The sequence below is a fragment of the Armigeres subalbatus genome, chromosome 2 (assembly GCF_024139115.2).
Source record: "Armigeres subalbatus isolate Guangzhou_Male chromosome 2, GZ_Asu_2, whole genome shotgun sequence".
Lineage (NCBI taxonomy): Eukaryota > Metazoa > Arthropoda > Insecta > Diptera > Culicidae > Armigeres > Armigeres subalbatus.
The window spans coordinates 87,929,862-87,946,440 of NC_085140.1; the positions used below are offsets into that span (position 1 = coordinate 87,929,862).

At 40.8% G+C, this 16,579-nt stretch overlaps 1 protein-coding gene across 2 annotated transcripts in view; it reads right to left on the reverse strand.

Moving 5' to 3' along the window:
• Positions 1-6,458: 6,458 nt before the first annotated feature.
• Positions 6,459-16,579, reverse strand: part of LOC134214686 (uncharacterized) — a 362,784-nt gene continuing 352,663 nt past the window's right edge. Inside the window, exon 5 of one of the 2 annotated variants that reach the window (XM_062694006.1) lies at positions 6,459-7,031. In XM_062694006.1, the coding sequence (XP_062549990.1) occupies positions 6,925-7,031 (107 nt within the window). In that variant the 3' untranslated portion in view covers positions 6,459-6,924. The remainder of the gene's footprint in view (positions 7,032-16,579) is intronic. The other variant, XR_009979877.1, reaches the window with a different exon arrangement.

Here is a 16,579-nt window from a genome sequence, read left to right on the forward strand (position 1 = left end):
ATCACACTTATTATGTTATAGCAACTCAAATGTGACCAAATTTGGTTACATACGAGTTACTATAACTTCTTGACAACATGTGTGTTCTTTGGGTCAAAGCACAATAGCCCAGCCCAGAAGCATCGACAACGGCAACGTCAACTTCAACAGACACGAGCGGAAATCTACATGTACAACGGGCTAATGTCACAGCTGCCTTCCGTAAAACCGTGGCAGGCCTTGGGGCACGCCGTCCCAATTCAGCCGGCTGGCTTAACCAACAAGATGGGAGTAGGACCAGTTGATTCCTTCTTAGCTTACGCCGATATGGCTCTGAACACCGAGGTGTCAACCCCGCATGGCCTCACTGCATCAGCAAAGATAACCATGGGATCAAGAAGGCGACTATTCCAGTTGGGTTCGAGGGCAGCCCTAAGGGGGGCCGAACAAACATGAATAACGCTAAACTAACCGACAAAGCAACGGAAGTGAACCCCTTCGCAAGGAAAGGTTCGGAGAGATCTCCATCCAACGCATCGGGTGCGAGAGAGATGGAGCAGAAGGACACGAGTAGCGAAGTAGTTGTCGTGAAGAGCGATAACGATATGCCAATAGTTGACAAGCAGCGCCCCCATCACGGCAGGTGTCCCACAGGGATAAATTTTGGGTCCATTGCTGTGGAACGTGATGTACGATGGCGTGCTCCCACCAGGAGTCAAGTTAGTGGGATTCGCCGATGACGTGTACGGAGAATCCATCGAGGAGGCAGAGTTGACTGCAGCCTATTCGATCAGTCTAGTGGAGGAATGGTTGCGCAGCAAGAAGCTCCAGCTGGCGCATCATAAAACGGAGATGATGGTCGTTAACAACCGGAAATCGGTTCAAGAGGCGACAATTAGAGTCGGCGGCTGCGACATCACCTCCAAGAGATTTCTGAAACAATTAGGGGTGATGCTCGACGATAAGTTGAGCTTTAAAAGTCACGTCGACTACGCCTGCAAGCGCGCGTCGACGGCGATAGTGGCACTATCGACGATGATGGCGAACAGCTCTAGGGTGTGCTCCAGCAAGCGCAGGTTGCTGGCAAGCATGGCGCTTTCAATACTACGATACGGAGGTTCAGCTTGGGGATCGGCGTTGAGTATAAACTGCAACGTGTGAAAGCTAGAGAGTACTCATAGGCTAATGTCCTTGAGAGTCATCAGCGCATATCGCAGCGTATCTCGCGAAGCGGCATGTGTACTCGCGGGCATGATGCCTATCAAACTGGTGATGGAGGAAGACGAGGAGTGCTACGCCCTCAGGGGCACCGATAACGCTTGAAGGAATATCAAGGCAGCAACGGTAGCCAAATGGCAGAGGGAGTGGGACAACTCGGCTAAGGGAAGGTGGACCCATCGCCTAGTCCCAAGTGTGTCGGCATTAATTAGCAGACCTCATAGAGAACTAAACTTTGGCTTGATCTAGTTCTTAACAGGCCACGGATACTTCAAGTGGTACCTACACATGTTCAGACACGCGGCTTCTCCCGCCTGCCTGCAATGCCCAGACGTGACAGAAACGGCTGAACACATTCTGTTCACATGTCCCCGGTTCGAAACGGAGAGGCGTGCGATGTTAGTAGCATGTGGAACGGACACTACCACCGATGACATTGTCAGAAATATGTGCCATAACCCAGAACAGTGGAGAGCGGTCACAAGAGCGACGTCCAGGATAGCCAACATCCTACAACGTAGTTGGCGAATAGAGCAGCAGCAGGCAGCCTTTACGGATAGCGGACCATGAGTACTCCGCCACGGAAGTCGTGAATATATATGTCGATAATGAATAGGAACGTCAGCGCCAGCTACCGCGCGTAGCTTCAGAACGTGACAAAACGACCGGTTTCGGAGGAGCTCCCGTTTTCGGGGAACTTCTCGTCGGAGTAGGTTAGATCCGCCGTCGGGGACAATCTGAGTCGTTCGCGATCGCGACCGAGGCGGAAGCTAAATCGCTCAACGAATAAGCTGAGTAGATCGTGGCATGCGAATGCACTGACTCAGGGTCGTCTGGCACCATTGAACCGGAAGTTATCTCCACCCGGAATCCTTGGATTGACCTCGGCACTCGTCCGGTCACCCGTTGAGACGGGTCGTCGGGAGCCAAAGGGCTCAGACGTAGAACAAAACATTGAAGAGAGCACTGTGAAAGGTGTCGTTTTGGGAGGAGTACTTTCAGTACTGCTTTCCCCGACAGAAGTAATACTGTAAGGTAGGCCCAGGGGGAACAGAGCATTAGAAGAGAGGGTAACTCAAGTAATCTTCATCGTTACTTGGGTGGGTTTAGTAGGTCCAGCGGTCTGGCCTTCTGCCTTCCGTGTCAACCCCACTGAGTGATAATTTCAGGTGTCTGTATGCAGATTTGCCTTCATCCCTCTATAATAAAGCACACACACATAGACATCACCTCAATTCGTCGAGCTGAGTCGATCGGTATATAACACTATGGGTTTCCGGGCCTTCTATAAAAAGTTCATTTTTGGAGCAAACATATAGCCTATACGTATACTTTGTATACGAGATAGGCAAAAAGATATCAAAGCTTGGGTTATGGTTAGGCACTTCAAGGCCTGAACTCCAAGGAATTCTTGGATCACCTGAAAAGGAACAGCTATTGAATGCGTATCAAATTTGGTTTACCAGACTAAAAAAGGCATGAACCATTTTTAAAAAGAGATAACATTCCTTTGGTTACGCGTGTAGACCTCATGGCTCATACTCCAGGGAATTCTTGGATGACCTTGGATGACAGAATAATTATTGAAGGCGTTTTTGGTTTCATGTATCAAATAGAACATGAACCATTGTTCAAAAGAATTAGTAACCCTTTGGTTACGCGTGTAGACCTCAAGGCATTTATTCCAAGGAATTCTTGGATGTCCTAAAACAGAACAATTATTGGGACATGAACAAATTTTTAAAAGAGATATCAGCCCTTTGGTTATGTGTGAAGATCTTGAGGTCTGGGTTACGCGTGTCCAGGGAATTCTTGGATGACCTGGAATAGAACACTTATTGAAGGCAAATGTTGAAGATGCAAAACAGCTTCTTTGTTCCTTGGGTTTCTAAGAGTGCCTTCTTATAGTTTTTTTTATGACAATAATGCTTGAAGCGCACTGTGATTGAGCGGTTTACGTTGGTTATAGGAGAGTGCACATCGGGCAGCAGGGACTATGTCCAAGGGCTTAACGACCCCTCCCCACGGCCTCTGCGAGTTAGGGGGCCTGCTTAGGACGTGGTGGGGCTTGGCAGCGGGCTCTGTTAAACCTCTACAAAAAGCTGCATGTGTCCGCAAGCAGGCCCTATCAAAGCGACCGTGTGCCGCTCAAAGCGCACAGGAGCCCAAGAAGTGCCAATTGGCACATCAGGATCAATGCCAGCAACATCCTGATTATGGCATTCTGGCCGCGTGTTAACGGACCTTGTCTTAGATATAGTAATATTATGAAAGCGAGGGCTGGCAGTCTGACATTCTACTCTCTTAGTAGAGCCGGGTGACTCTGACTCGAAACGGCGATTGGGCTAATGGCTAGGCTGTCTTCCGTCCCCTAAAACCGTGGCGGCCCTTGTAGCACGCTGTCCAATCCTGCCACCAAGCTTTGCCTGCTGGGTGGGAGTTGGCTCAGATGCCCTTTCCTGACTTGCGCTGATCTGGCTCTGAACACGTTAGTGGTAAAGCCGTAAGGCCGTAAGCCGTAAGGCATGCAAAGATAACCTTCTTCTTCTTCTTATTGGCCTTACATCCCCACACTGGGACAGAGCCGCCTCGCAGCTTAGTGTTCATTAAGCATTTCCACAGTTATTAATTGCGAGGTTTCTAATCCAGGTAACCATTTTTGCATTCGTATATCATGAGGCTAGCACGATGATACTTTTATGCCCAGGGAAGTCGAGACAATTTCCAATTCGAAAATTGCCTAGACCGGCACCGGGAATCGAACCCAGCCAACCTCAGCATGGTCTTGCTTTGTAGCCGCGCGTCTTACCGCACGGCAAAGATAACCATATGGGATCATAAAAGGCGACTACTCCAATAGGATTCGACGGCAGCCACAAGGAGGACCCATTTACAATGAGTGAAACAAAACAAAATAATTCTTTCGATGATGCGTTAAGCATGGAGGTGGTAGACCCCTTTGCCAAGGGGGGTTTGGTGAGGTCTCCTCCCAGGGAGGCGGAGAGCGGAGTGACGGAGGCTGCAACTAGCAGCACCGGAGTCTCCCCAGCTGTGACAGGGTATAGCCCTATCAGCACGCTCGGCGGGCCACTACCCGGGATGCGGGTGGTCGCCGAGCAACTCGATGATATCATCGAGTTCGCGAACGCAAGGCAGAACATCAGTAAGGAACTGAAACAGAACCTTCGGATGCTTCGCCAGGCTGTTCGAGTCGCAAGACAAGAACAGGATGCGTTTATCAGGTGGGTGGTGGGAATATACCATACACACTTAAAGTAAATCGCAGATTTATGTGAAATTTCACTGAAATCTCAACAGCAGAACTGTTCGGTAAAAATTTTACAGATTTTTTGGTAGTTTTGACAGTTGAACAAAGGAAAATACCGCAGAAAATCGGTGAAATAATTACCGAACAAATGTGCTGTTGAGATTTCGGTGAATTGAAGAAAAATTCGCCGAAATCTGTGAAATGATTTAAGTGTGTATGCACAAGACCCCGGAAAGCAACATTCGGAATCGAGTACTGCTACACCCAACCGGCGGTTGTTAGATTTTCTAACAATTCTGTATAAGAATCTACCAACACTTGTATAAGAACTGGGCATATGCGAAATTGCTAGAATCTTATACAAATATTGTATAAGAATCTAACAATTTTGTAAGCTTTTCTTACATTTTTTGTATAAGAATCTAACAATTTCGCATATGCTCAGTTCTTATACAGGTTTTGGTAGATTCTTAAACAGAATTGCTAGAAAATCTAACAACCGCCGGTTGGGTGTATACGAGACCGAAGAAGTCCTGTACAGGTGTCTTCATAACGGTTGGAGTTCTGCAAAGAATACACTGCTGTAGAATGTATTGACGGCGTACTGAGGCCGAAGTACAGGAATAGTTGCGTTTGCGTAGCAGGAACCTGGAGCTTGCACACCATAAAACATAGATGTCGTATCGTAAGTCGATCGACATTGGCAATGGAACAATCAATGTAACTCATTTTGCACTCACCGTATCAAAACAACGGAGGCACTCACGGTATACAGAAAACAAGGTAGGCTCGTTAGAAAAATGACACTTCGAATGTGACGCATATTTTATCGCCATATGTTGGAGTACAAAAGTAAGCATGCTGCGACCGTAGAGCATCGTCTCGGTCCAGCTTGTGTGAAGATAGCAGTGACGTCACATGTTTACATTCAAACTGAATGTTTACATACGTGATGAGCCTGCCTTGTTTTTTGTATGCCGTGGGAGGCACTGTATACACGGGTAGATCAAACAACCCAAATTTTGAGTTGTTCTCGATCTGGCATCTCTTTCGTTCCATCCTTTGATGTCAAAAACAGAGAAAGAAAACCACCCAACGATAGCGGTTCGATGGGGGAAGCCAACGCTAGGTTAAAGGGGTTGAACTCAAATTTAGGTTGTTTAAACCTATTTGAACTTAACTTTAGGTGGAAACAACTTAATATTTAGGTACTTTTTCACACGGGATCAAACGGAAACTACTCAAATCCGAGTTGGGCCATACAACTCAAAATTGGCTTCCCCCACCAACGGTCCAAATTAAGTGAAATGAACATAATTTTGAGTTGTCTGAACTTCATTTTGGGTTGTCTGATCTAACCGTGTACGCATATTTTTATTCGTGCGTGTTTGACAGAAAATAATTCCATATCAATTCATGTGTACATTTGTTGTTGGATATCCTCAGCTATAGGGTTGATGGATATCCGAAACTTTTGGCAATCAATTAAATCTGCTAAACGAAAGCTTGAATAGAAAAATGGGTGATTTTTTGTTGGCGCTTGGTGCGATTTGGCTGAGCCCCGACCAACTATGATTCTATTGTGCAGAATTATTGTTTTTGATAACTTGGCGTAATAACCAAAAATAAGCAATTACGAGGCTCACGAATGATAGCAATAGTGTTTGTCAATTTAATCTATTAAATTTCCAATGAACTAAGCACTCACTTATAACTCATAAAAGTTCAAGAAATCCTTTATCTTTCATCAACTCAATTTTCTGAAATTTCTACAAGCTTTCACGGCGAATCAAATTTTTTGAAGTGATGTTTGTAAATAACTTTACATCCCCTTAGACACTAATGCGGAGCATCAATATGTATACCGCATCATCCATGATCCAACACATCCAGCTGGAAAGAATCAAATTTGCATTCATACATCACGAGGGGCCATCCGTTTGACGTCGTCGTCGTCCACCCCAACCTGCCCACCTACGTGACGCTATTTCAATTGAATTACCATAGGAATGGCAATTTCCAAACTAATTAAAAATAATTACCGAATAAAAATACAACAACTGTGACCACCGGGCGCGGTACCGATAAATGCGCTCAATTGAATTCCGATGTTGCACACGCGTTCCCTCCCCCCAAGCACACGCTTCGAATAATGCTAATGAGTGATCGAATTGACGTAGCCTTCCATCATCCGGAGGTGGATGCTGGTCTATACCTGTTTTCCGACCGGGATGCTGGGGACTGGGACCGGACCCAACTTCTGCCGGAAAAAAGAACGATGAGATATGTGCGTTGATCCATCACGGTCATCGTTGTTGTTGTTGTTGTTGTGTTCTGTTGCTAGCACCTGCCTCGATGACGACGACGGCGACGGCAGTTTGCTGCCAATTATGGGATCAGGATCCAGCCCCGGCACGGACAGACACGGTCCAGCAGATGAGCAGAGTGGGCAAAAATCGTTATGGAATTTCGTCACCGCCAATCATCCGGTTGTACTCGGTGTAGTTTTTGATCATCTTAGCTCTATCGAGGGACTCCCGCATGAGGCGTTCGTTTTCCTGGCGAACTGCAACGAAAAGAGAAGAAACAAAACGGAGTGAAATTGATTACCGTTGGGAATAATCATCTATCATCAATTCGTTCCGTCGTCGGAATCGGGTGGGGAGGGTCTAATTAGTGCTGTTCGTCATATGGGCCATTGCTTCCTACGAGAGGATGCGTTGGGGATGGGATGAGGTTGGATTCGCTGGAAGTACGTAATAATGACAGCACTTTACCGGTAATTGTGGATTTGTAATTCCTTCTTATTTGTGTAATTTGTAAGCTAAATTAATACTCATAAGATAACCCGACTAGAAGAGCATAATAAAAAATCAACACAATCTTAACATATTGTGATATTTATTACTTATTTTGATAAAATTTTGTTCTTAGTATCCATTACCTTTCAAATGTTGTAACAGGATATTATCATAACATGCATAACACCGAATTGCTCAACAATTAAAAAAGATGTAGCAAAGTCTTCCAGTCATAGATATCACAACGCAGATAAAATTTGAAAATGTTGCCTAACTTGTAATGCTGTAAGTTTCAACAAAAACAAAAATTTCTGAAGACGAGTTTGTACAATCCCATTGAATTCCGAGTCGAGTCAAGTCGAGTCAAGTACGAGACACTGAAGACGGCCTTACTGTTGAGGTCGAAATACGTATCTGTCAAGATACAATTAAGTGGTGGAATTCAATGGTATTGTACAAACTCGTCTTATGACAAGTGAAAAATTTCTGATTGTTGATCACAATCTGGAGAACTAACACGACCTGTAAAATTTTCCAACTGCACAGTGAACAATATGTTTTGTATCTGATTCTGTTATAAATTTCTAACAAAATATGTTATTTTTATGATAAAATTGTAACATAGTTGATAGTTTTTTGTTTCAAGTAGCGTAATTTTTTATAGAAATTAAGATATTTTAACCACATCATGCACCATCCCGAGCAAAAATGAATAACTAATTGATAACAAATTCTATTATCCGGTTATCGAACATATTGATAACTGAACTTGTTATCATTGTGACTGAATTAACAGCCAACATAACAGAAATGATACCAGAATTTTGTTTCTGAAATAACCACCTGAAAACAAATTAGGTATTCATTGATAACATATTATATTATACATGTTCAAATAACTAATTTAATTATTATTTAGTAATCAGCCATCACTGCTTTATCGACCAAAATAGTTAAATCTCTTTGCCGACTTCGTTACGCATTGAAAAAAATGTTGCCATTCACTGGGATTCGAACTCGAACCGAGTGATTGTACGGCGTCGTCTCTAGGCACTCACCCAATTACGGTTTCTTGAGGAGCAGGAGAGAAGAGCACTACCCGAGCAAAGATGAATAACTAATTGATAATAAATTCTATTATCCGGTTATCGGACATTTTGATAACTGAACTTGTTATCATTTTGGCTGAATTAACAGCCAACATAACAAAAATGATACCAGAATTTTGTGAGTGAAATATTTAAATGAAAACAAATTAAGTTATCACTGGTACCAAGTTGATAACACATTTTGTTATGCATGCTATTTACTCAAAATAACTTATTTAGTTATCATTTAGTTACAGCCATCACTGTTTTATCGACCAAAATAGTTAAATCTTCTTTGCCGACTTCATTACGCATTGGAAAAAATATTGGCATTCATTGAGATTCGAACTCGAATCGAGTGATTGTACGGCGTCGTCTCTTGGCACTCATCCAATTACACTTTCTTGAGAAGCAGAAGAGAAGAGCACTACGCTTTCTACAATCTTGCATTTACTGAAGACTATTTATAATTAAATCACGATGCCATGACCGTGATATGTAAATAAATGTCGGCTGGACAGAGTGCAAAACAGAATAACTTATTGATAACAAACTTTATTATCCAGTTATATTGATAACTAGAATTGTTATCATTTTGGTTAAATTACCAGTCAACATAACAAACATGTTAACCGAATTTAATTCAAAATAGCAAACCGGTGATCAAATAGGACAAATACAGTTCATCGTCCTTTTATTGAATACTTTCAGTAGTTAACAAAAAAAATATATATATATATACAAGGCAATCGTTCCCGACCTTGCTCAGGTTAGTTTTTCTCACTAACTGTAAATCATTAGGTTGCTAGCAACAACTTTGTAATTTCGCAGTGAAACGTTCCATGTTTTCATATACATATTTAAACACTGCTGATCCCTGGAAGAATTAATCCATGAAAAAAGGTTGCTATTTGGAGAATATCCTTTTGCTAGTTAAATCGAGACAACAGAAACCTCAACTCATTATTACTTATGTACAGTCGAACCTCCAGGAGTCGATGTTCTATGACTCGATATCGACTCATGGAAGCAAATTTTTCCATACTAAAAATTGTTTTACGGGTTACTGTGATGAAAAGATTTTCTTTTCCATATCTCGAAATTTCCATGTCCCTTAACTATGGACTCATGACTCATGATTGTAGATAACGATCTTGGGTTTGTATTTTGCGTTTAAACCTAAGTTCTAGCTGTTAATAGTTGAGAATTTTGCAGCGCCGCACTCTAGATCGACTTCATTGGCAGTCTAATGTTGCATGAAGAAGAAGAAACAGAAAAGATGATATTGGGAAAATAATGCACGGGGAAGCATACGAAGAAAATTTTAAAACTCTTTTTAAAACTTCTAGAAGCCATTTAAATAAAAACGGTTAGCAGTACGGGGTCGGAAATTTCTTACATTGTATAATAATACAATATATAATAATATATTGTATAATAACCACATCATTTCGATTTAAAATTTTATTTAGTGATATTGCACTTTATACACAGTATAAGAAATTTTCGACCACGCACTGTGAACCGTTTTTAATTAAATTACTTCTAGAATTTTTAAAAAGAGTTTCAAAATTTTCTTCGTATGCTTAGCCGTGCAATTTTTTTTGAATATCATCTTTATGCTTCTTCATCTTCATGCAACGTTTGTTCGCCAATTGCGAGCATGATTGTTTTCTCCAAATCACACCAGATCGTTGCAATTTCTTGATTATCCGGCATTCCCAGTAAAATTTTCCGCTTCCTCATATATATAACCACAGCGGATCCCAAGATGAATTATATTGCCGTCCGTGAATTATATTGCCTGAAAGCAAATGCAAACTCATTTTTATATATAGGCGTTGTTATGCAAAGTAGGCGGTTAGTCAACAGTGTTCACCATTCCTGAATGAGCACATTCTCTTGTTCCTAGTCTTGGATCATATGTTCCGGGAGTTGCAAGGCCATGTTAAGTACTAATTTGTAGTTGAATTGGTTCTCAGATACATACATATTTCATTCTTCAACGACACCTGAAATAAAAGTTAAGTTAATAAGCATAGTATAAAACAAATAAGAAAACTTGAACTCTTGCGTAAATTGCTTTGTTGACAGAGAAATAAATAAAATCAATAGATATCGTTGGTAACGGTGAAAATAATCGTCTGCTTAAACGAAAATTTCAGTTCAGTGTTTGGAAACAGTTCTTGCTACACTTTTTATAACATCCACCATTATGGTTAGAATGGAAAGCTGGATTAATATTAATCCTATTATGTATGGTAAATCTGTTTAAAGAAAGAATCGCAGTTTTTTTTTTGGTAAAGTTTTACCTTGTGTTGAATATATTGGGATGACCATTCACCATAAAATATGTCCCAAGGGAAGATGTTTCCATAAGTTAGTTTGTTTACAAGAATAGAATGCTTAGCACGATACCTGAACGACGCAATATTTTGAAGAAAATGGAAAATTTGTATTGATAGTAAAATTTGTTATTATTCAGTTATCAGTTAATCACATGATTGATAACTAAATATCAAAATGATAATAAGGATAACTTAGCGTGTTATCAGTTTAATATCATTTCAGTTATCTGCCTTTGCTCGGGTACGCTTTCTACTGAAGACTATTTATAATCAAATCATGATGTCATGACCATTTATGTAAATAACAGTCGGCAGAGTGCAAAGCAGAATAACTTATTAATAACAAAATTAACTATCCAGTAATATTGATAACTAGAATTGTTATCATTCTGGTTGAATTCCAAGTCAACATAACGAAAATGATAACCGAAACGAATTTAACCCTTAAATGCGCAATGTTGTTTTAATACAACAAACCGAAAATACGTTTAATGTTGATAATTTTAATGGTAGTTTACGTTAAAAATATTTTCGACGATTTCTAAAAAAATCGCCTTGCGCCTTTAAGGGTTAATTCAAAATAGCGAATCGGCAATCAATTAGAACAAATACGGTTCATCGTCATTTTGTTGAATACATTTTGTTTTCATTTGTGACCAATTAAATAATAGGCTTAGGTTAGTTTTCTTCTCTTATATTATCAATCTTTAGGTTGCTAGCAGCGCCATGCTGTAAATCGATTTCGGCTATAGCTTTTATTCAAACTAAACCGAGAGATCCAAGTGTGCCATGGTTATGAACGCACGTGTTGTTGTTTTCGCGTCGGTTTGCCAATTTTTCTGCATTTTGTGAGATACGGCGGGTGGTGTTTCGGGCTACGCCACCCAGCAGGATAGTGATTTTCTCGTGTGTTTATTGGATACCGTGGAAAGTGATAACGACTGTAAAATGTCCTTATATGCGTGTAAACTCTTTATGTAAAAAATGATACGCAACAAAGTCAAAGTACTGTTCCTGCTGGCTTTGAACTTTGTGGATGCAGATGTTAATCTGGTGAGCAAGTTTCATGTTGATTTTTAACGTGTTTCAATGTTGCGTCGTAAGTTGTATTAATAGGTATAGTTTTTGCACTATTTTTAGGAGTGTGGTGACCGAAAGTTATTTAGTTTGTTTAGTCTGTTTAGTTTCTTCTTTTTACTATAACTAAACTTTTCTCATTTACTGAGTGATCGATTGTTAGCACGGGCAACGCCCTTACTAATAATGTGATCAAGAAATGTAAATGTGCAAACATGGTTAGTGTACTATTCCTGTTGGAAAAATGGTAAGTAATTTTTGATAAATCATAAATCCCTTTTTTATGATTAATTTTATTACTAAATACGCGCCAGGATCAGAAAGTTAAATTTTGGTCCAGGAAGTGTGAATGCACTTCAGATATCCTTATGATATGTGGGTGTAATCACGCGGGGCTTATTGCAAACGACTATAGCTTCGGAATGCTTGCGTTCTTGAAATGGGCTATAGGAGTTACAATAGAGCAATCACCTTCTAGCCCCCGGATCTAAGATTCTTGCAATTATATTAAATTTTGATAGTTGCACGAATATTCTATCCATAATGCCACTGCCAGACAGTGGGAGTTAGATTGTAATAACACACACATAGCTTTTATTCAAACTAAACCACAACCTTGCATTTCACAGTGAAACGTTTCATGTTTTTATATGCATATATAAACATAAACACTGCTGATACCAGGAAGAATCGATCCGTGAAAAAATGTTGCTATTCGGTGGATCCATGGCCGGACAGTTTTCGGGGGGCCCTAAATGTACGAAAAAGGATGATTAGAATTTAGATTTAGGAATTAGGATTCGTATGAAAATTTCGTATGGGTATCTAGTCCACAACGCGCATTTTCGCCTATAATATGTATGCCGGGTCGACTAGTTAAACATATTTTTTGCCCAGCAAACACAAGATCGTATATTAAGGCGAATAAGTGTACAAAGTGGAGGCCATATACGTGCCCCCCGTAACGCTGGGTAGACACCTTTGCGTGGTGTGTTGCGGTGTAAGATTTACCACGGTCATATTGTCAGCTACAGGCAAATCCTGACCCAACGAATACCTTCCCCAATATCCAACTCCGTGGTACTTATGAGGGTGTCGCTGAGTCGGGGGCCTCTCGTTAAGTAAGTACTACACCAACACTTCCTTCCCCTCCCAAGTTACGGTGAAGATGGGCGTGGCCAGGAGTAGTAATCCTCATGCTTTTGTGATGTTTATCCTAGATTGAAATCAAGGACCACACCCACCTTGATTTCTGATAGCAATCTGAATAAGGATTCCAAAAGAGAAACACGAGTATCACTAGTTTCCATTCTACAAAGTACATCGTAACTATGCTATGCTATGCTATGCTAAAGTGGAGGCCATATACGTGCACTTTGTATGCAGTCAAATAGAGGAATGCGCCTATATCGCCTCCACCTTGTACACTTATTCACTAGCATATGCGACTTTGTGTTGGCTGGGTGAGCTACTGTGAGCACATTGCTATTTCGACTAAAGTGCGAGCATGATTTTTTTCGCCACAACACACCAGATCGTTGCAATTTCTTGATTATCCGACACTTCCAGTTAAATTTTCCGCTTCCCCATATACATCAGCACTGTGGATCCCAAGACGAATTATATTACGGTTAGTTAAGATTATTCACCGTTCCTGAATGAGCACATGCCCTTGGATCATATGTTCCAGGAGCTGCAACGCCATTTCAAGTACTTATTAAACTACAACGCTTGGTTCTCAGATACATATTTCATTATTCAACGATACCTGAAATGAAAGTAAAGTTAATAAGCATAGTATAAAATAAATAGGAAAATTTCAACTGTTGTCCAAATTCCTTTGTTGACAGAGACATTAACAAATCAGTAGATATCGTTAGTAACGAGGAAAGTCACCGTCTGCTTAGACGGAAATTTCAGTTCAGTGCTTGGAAACAGCTCTTGTCACACTATTCATAGCATAGGTACATTGAGCATAAAATAGTATTGTGCCTTGCAACAAAATGACGCCACGTTACGGTCAAATTTTCAAAATTATCAAAGCAGCTTTTTTGCTACAGGTATGATTTTCTTGGGCGACTATCTGGCGTTTATTTTTGGTTGTGTCGAAAAATAAGCGAATGAGTAGTTTTTTTTTATGCGGTGTACAATATGTTTGAAAGAATATAATGCTTAGCCCGATATGTGAACGACGCGAAATTTAGAAGAAAATACCAAATTTGTATTGATAATAAATTTTGTTATTATTCAGTTATCAGTTAATCACATAATTGATAACTAAATATCAAGATGATAATAAAAATAACTAATTGTGTTATCAGTTTGATATCATTTCAGCTATCTGCCTTTGCTCGGGATGTGTCTAACAAATTTTGTTATAAAAACACACATTATAACATATGTTGATATGACCTTCTAGTCGGGAACGCACAACACATTTGCAATGATTTTATATTATTGTAGGGAATGGGGCTGAAAGGATTAGAATATCTGGTAATAAATTGATGAGAATACTGAGCAGTGTTTTTTTTTTCATAGGCAATATTCTGGCTTGAATTTTGGAATGACGCTGCGATGACTTACTGTAATCAAACTATTTCGTTCTACTGATGTGAATTGCTGATATATTTGGTTTATTTCTACTTACTGGTTTTATATTCAAGTAAATCGAATTATTTTGATTACTCATGCATAAATTTACGTGTACCTATTCTAATTTCCTTATCGAATATTTTTCAGCTCTGTTATCAAGGATATTCTACATATTAAATACGCGCATGAATATAAATGAATAATTTTTTGTGTTTCTTTTGTGAACAAAGTATCACAGGATAGTCAAAAAGTCGCTTGATGCAGTACATCATGATCCAAAATTTATTTTCTGAAAATAGTCTCCTGCAAATTAAGCAAATGATTGCAAATTACATTTCACAGCCCTGAGAAAAATGCTTGTACATAGTACCATGCGTCTCCATTGATCAAATACAAAGTACGAAATAGATGATTTTATTAGCGGGTACGTTCTCAATGTTAGGCCTACATGATCAAACTTCGCTTTTATTTAATATTCAACATGCAAATATTGTTAGGAATGACGATACCACATTTACATCCAGCAATAATGACCAGTGAGCGAAATGAGAACCAATCGTTATTTCTCGAGCTCTCCATCCAGTTCATTCCTTCGTCCAGCGAGCTGCTACATCATTCTGAATGGTTGTTTAATAAACTTCCTGACGAAACACGGTCATTGCATTCCCATTGCTCTCGAAATCATTGGATTTCCAGTGGTTCTATTAATAAATTCGAATGTTTATTTCGGAACGCCGATCGACCGCCCCCGCCCAGGCACACTAATTATGATTTAGTGAATCGCAGCTACGTGGGCTCAGAAAAGACAAACCAACCACACGTACGCACGTAACAGCTGGTGTCCGTACACGACCCCCATTGGATCGGGTCTCGGTCGGCTTGCGTTGAGATGCAAAAAGCTGTCCAGTTAAATGTGCTGATGGCACAGTTTGTGTTTCAGCTCCAGTCCAGCCGTGTCATCTATCATCCCGTTTTCCGCCTATCCAGCGACCGCAGCATTGTAATTGGATCGGGATCATATGTATGAAAAGCGCCTTACAGCAGAGCCACGCGAAATGGATCCGCGGGGGCGGATGTGGGGTTAGACTGATGTAACCAGCAAGTAGCTTTGATTAGTGGTCGCACCAATAAAGAACCTGACGATCTAATACCTGTCGCCATTTCAATAAGTCGCCATGTACACCTCTGGTAGCGGAAGACCGAAACGCGTTCAAGCGACACATTATCGTGTCCTGGCGTTCGACGCTATGGCTGTCCGAGTGGAAGAATGTAATCCACTGAGAAGAATAGTTGTGAAAAGTTGTGATGACAAAAAATACATATCTTTTTTTCAACTCGTTGGAAAAGTATAGGAGCGTGTAAATAGCAAAACGAACTTGAACAATATTCTCGCCCTTAGTAGGACCTTCGAAAACGTCAAATAGTGCTCCACTCTAATCTTAAGCATGCGTTTCAAAAGTCTATCGTTTATTTGGGAGACGCATTTGCCGTGAAAATAAATTTCATTTATAAAGTAGGATTATTAAAGATGTCGGCTTAATATTCCCAAAGAACTTTATTTTATCGAAAATTTCATTAAAATTCTTTCCGTGTTTTTGCAATTTTCAAATTCTCAATTACTCAAATCCCACCAAATCCCCCCGGCAAGACAGGAGGTTTGCGCAGGCCCAATAAGCCGCCTGGAAAACCAATAATTACGAACAATATAAGATATAATGCGATTCGATATAATCGCAAAGACCTAGGCGACTAATAAAGGATCACGATTGGAAGCTTTGAACATGGAACTGCAAGTCGCTAGGTTTCGCAGGTTGCGACAGGATGATCTACGATGAATTACATCCCCGCAACTTCGACGTCGTGGCGCTGCAGGAGATTTGCTGGACAGGACAGAAAGTGTGGAAAAGCGGGCATCGTGCGGCTACCTTCTACCAAAGCTGTGGCACCACCAACGAGCTGGGTACCGGCTTCATAGTGCTGGGTAAGATGCGTCAACGCGTGATTGGGCGGCAGCCAATCAACGCAAGGATGTGCAAGCTGAGGATTAAAGGCGGTTTCTTCAACTATAGCATCATCAACGTGCACTGCCCACATGAAGGGAAACCCGACGACGAGAAAGAAGCGTTCTACGCACAGCTGGAGAAGACATACGATGCGATGGATGCCCGTCAACTGCGGGACGTCAAAACCGTCATCGGTGACATGAAC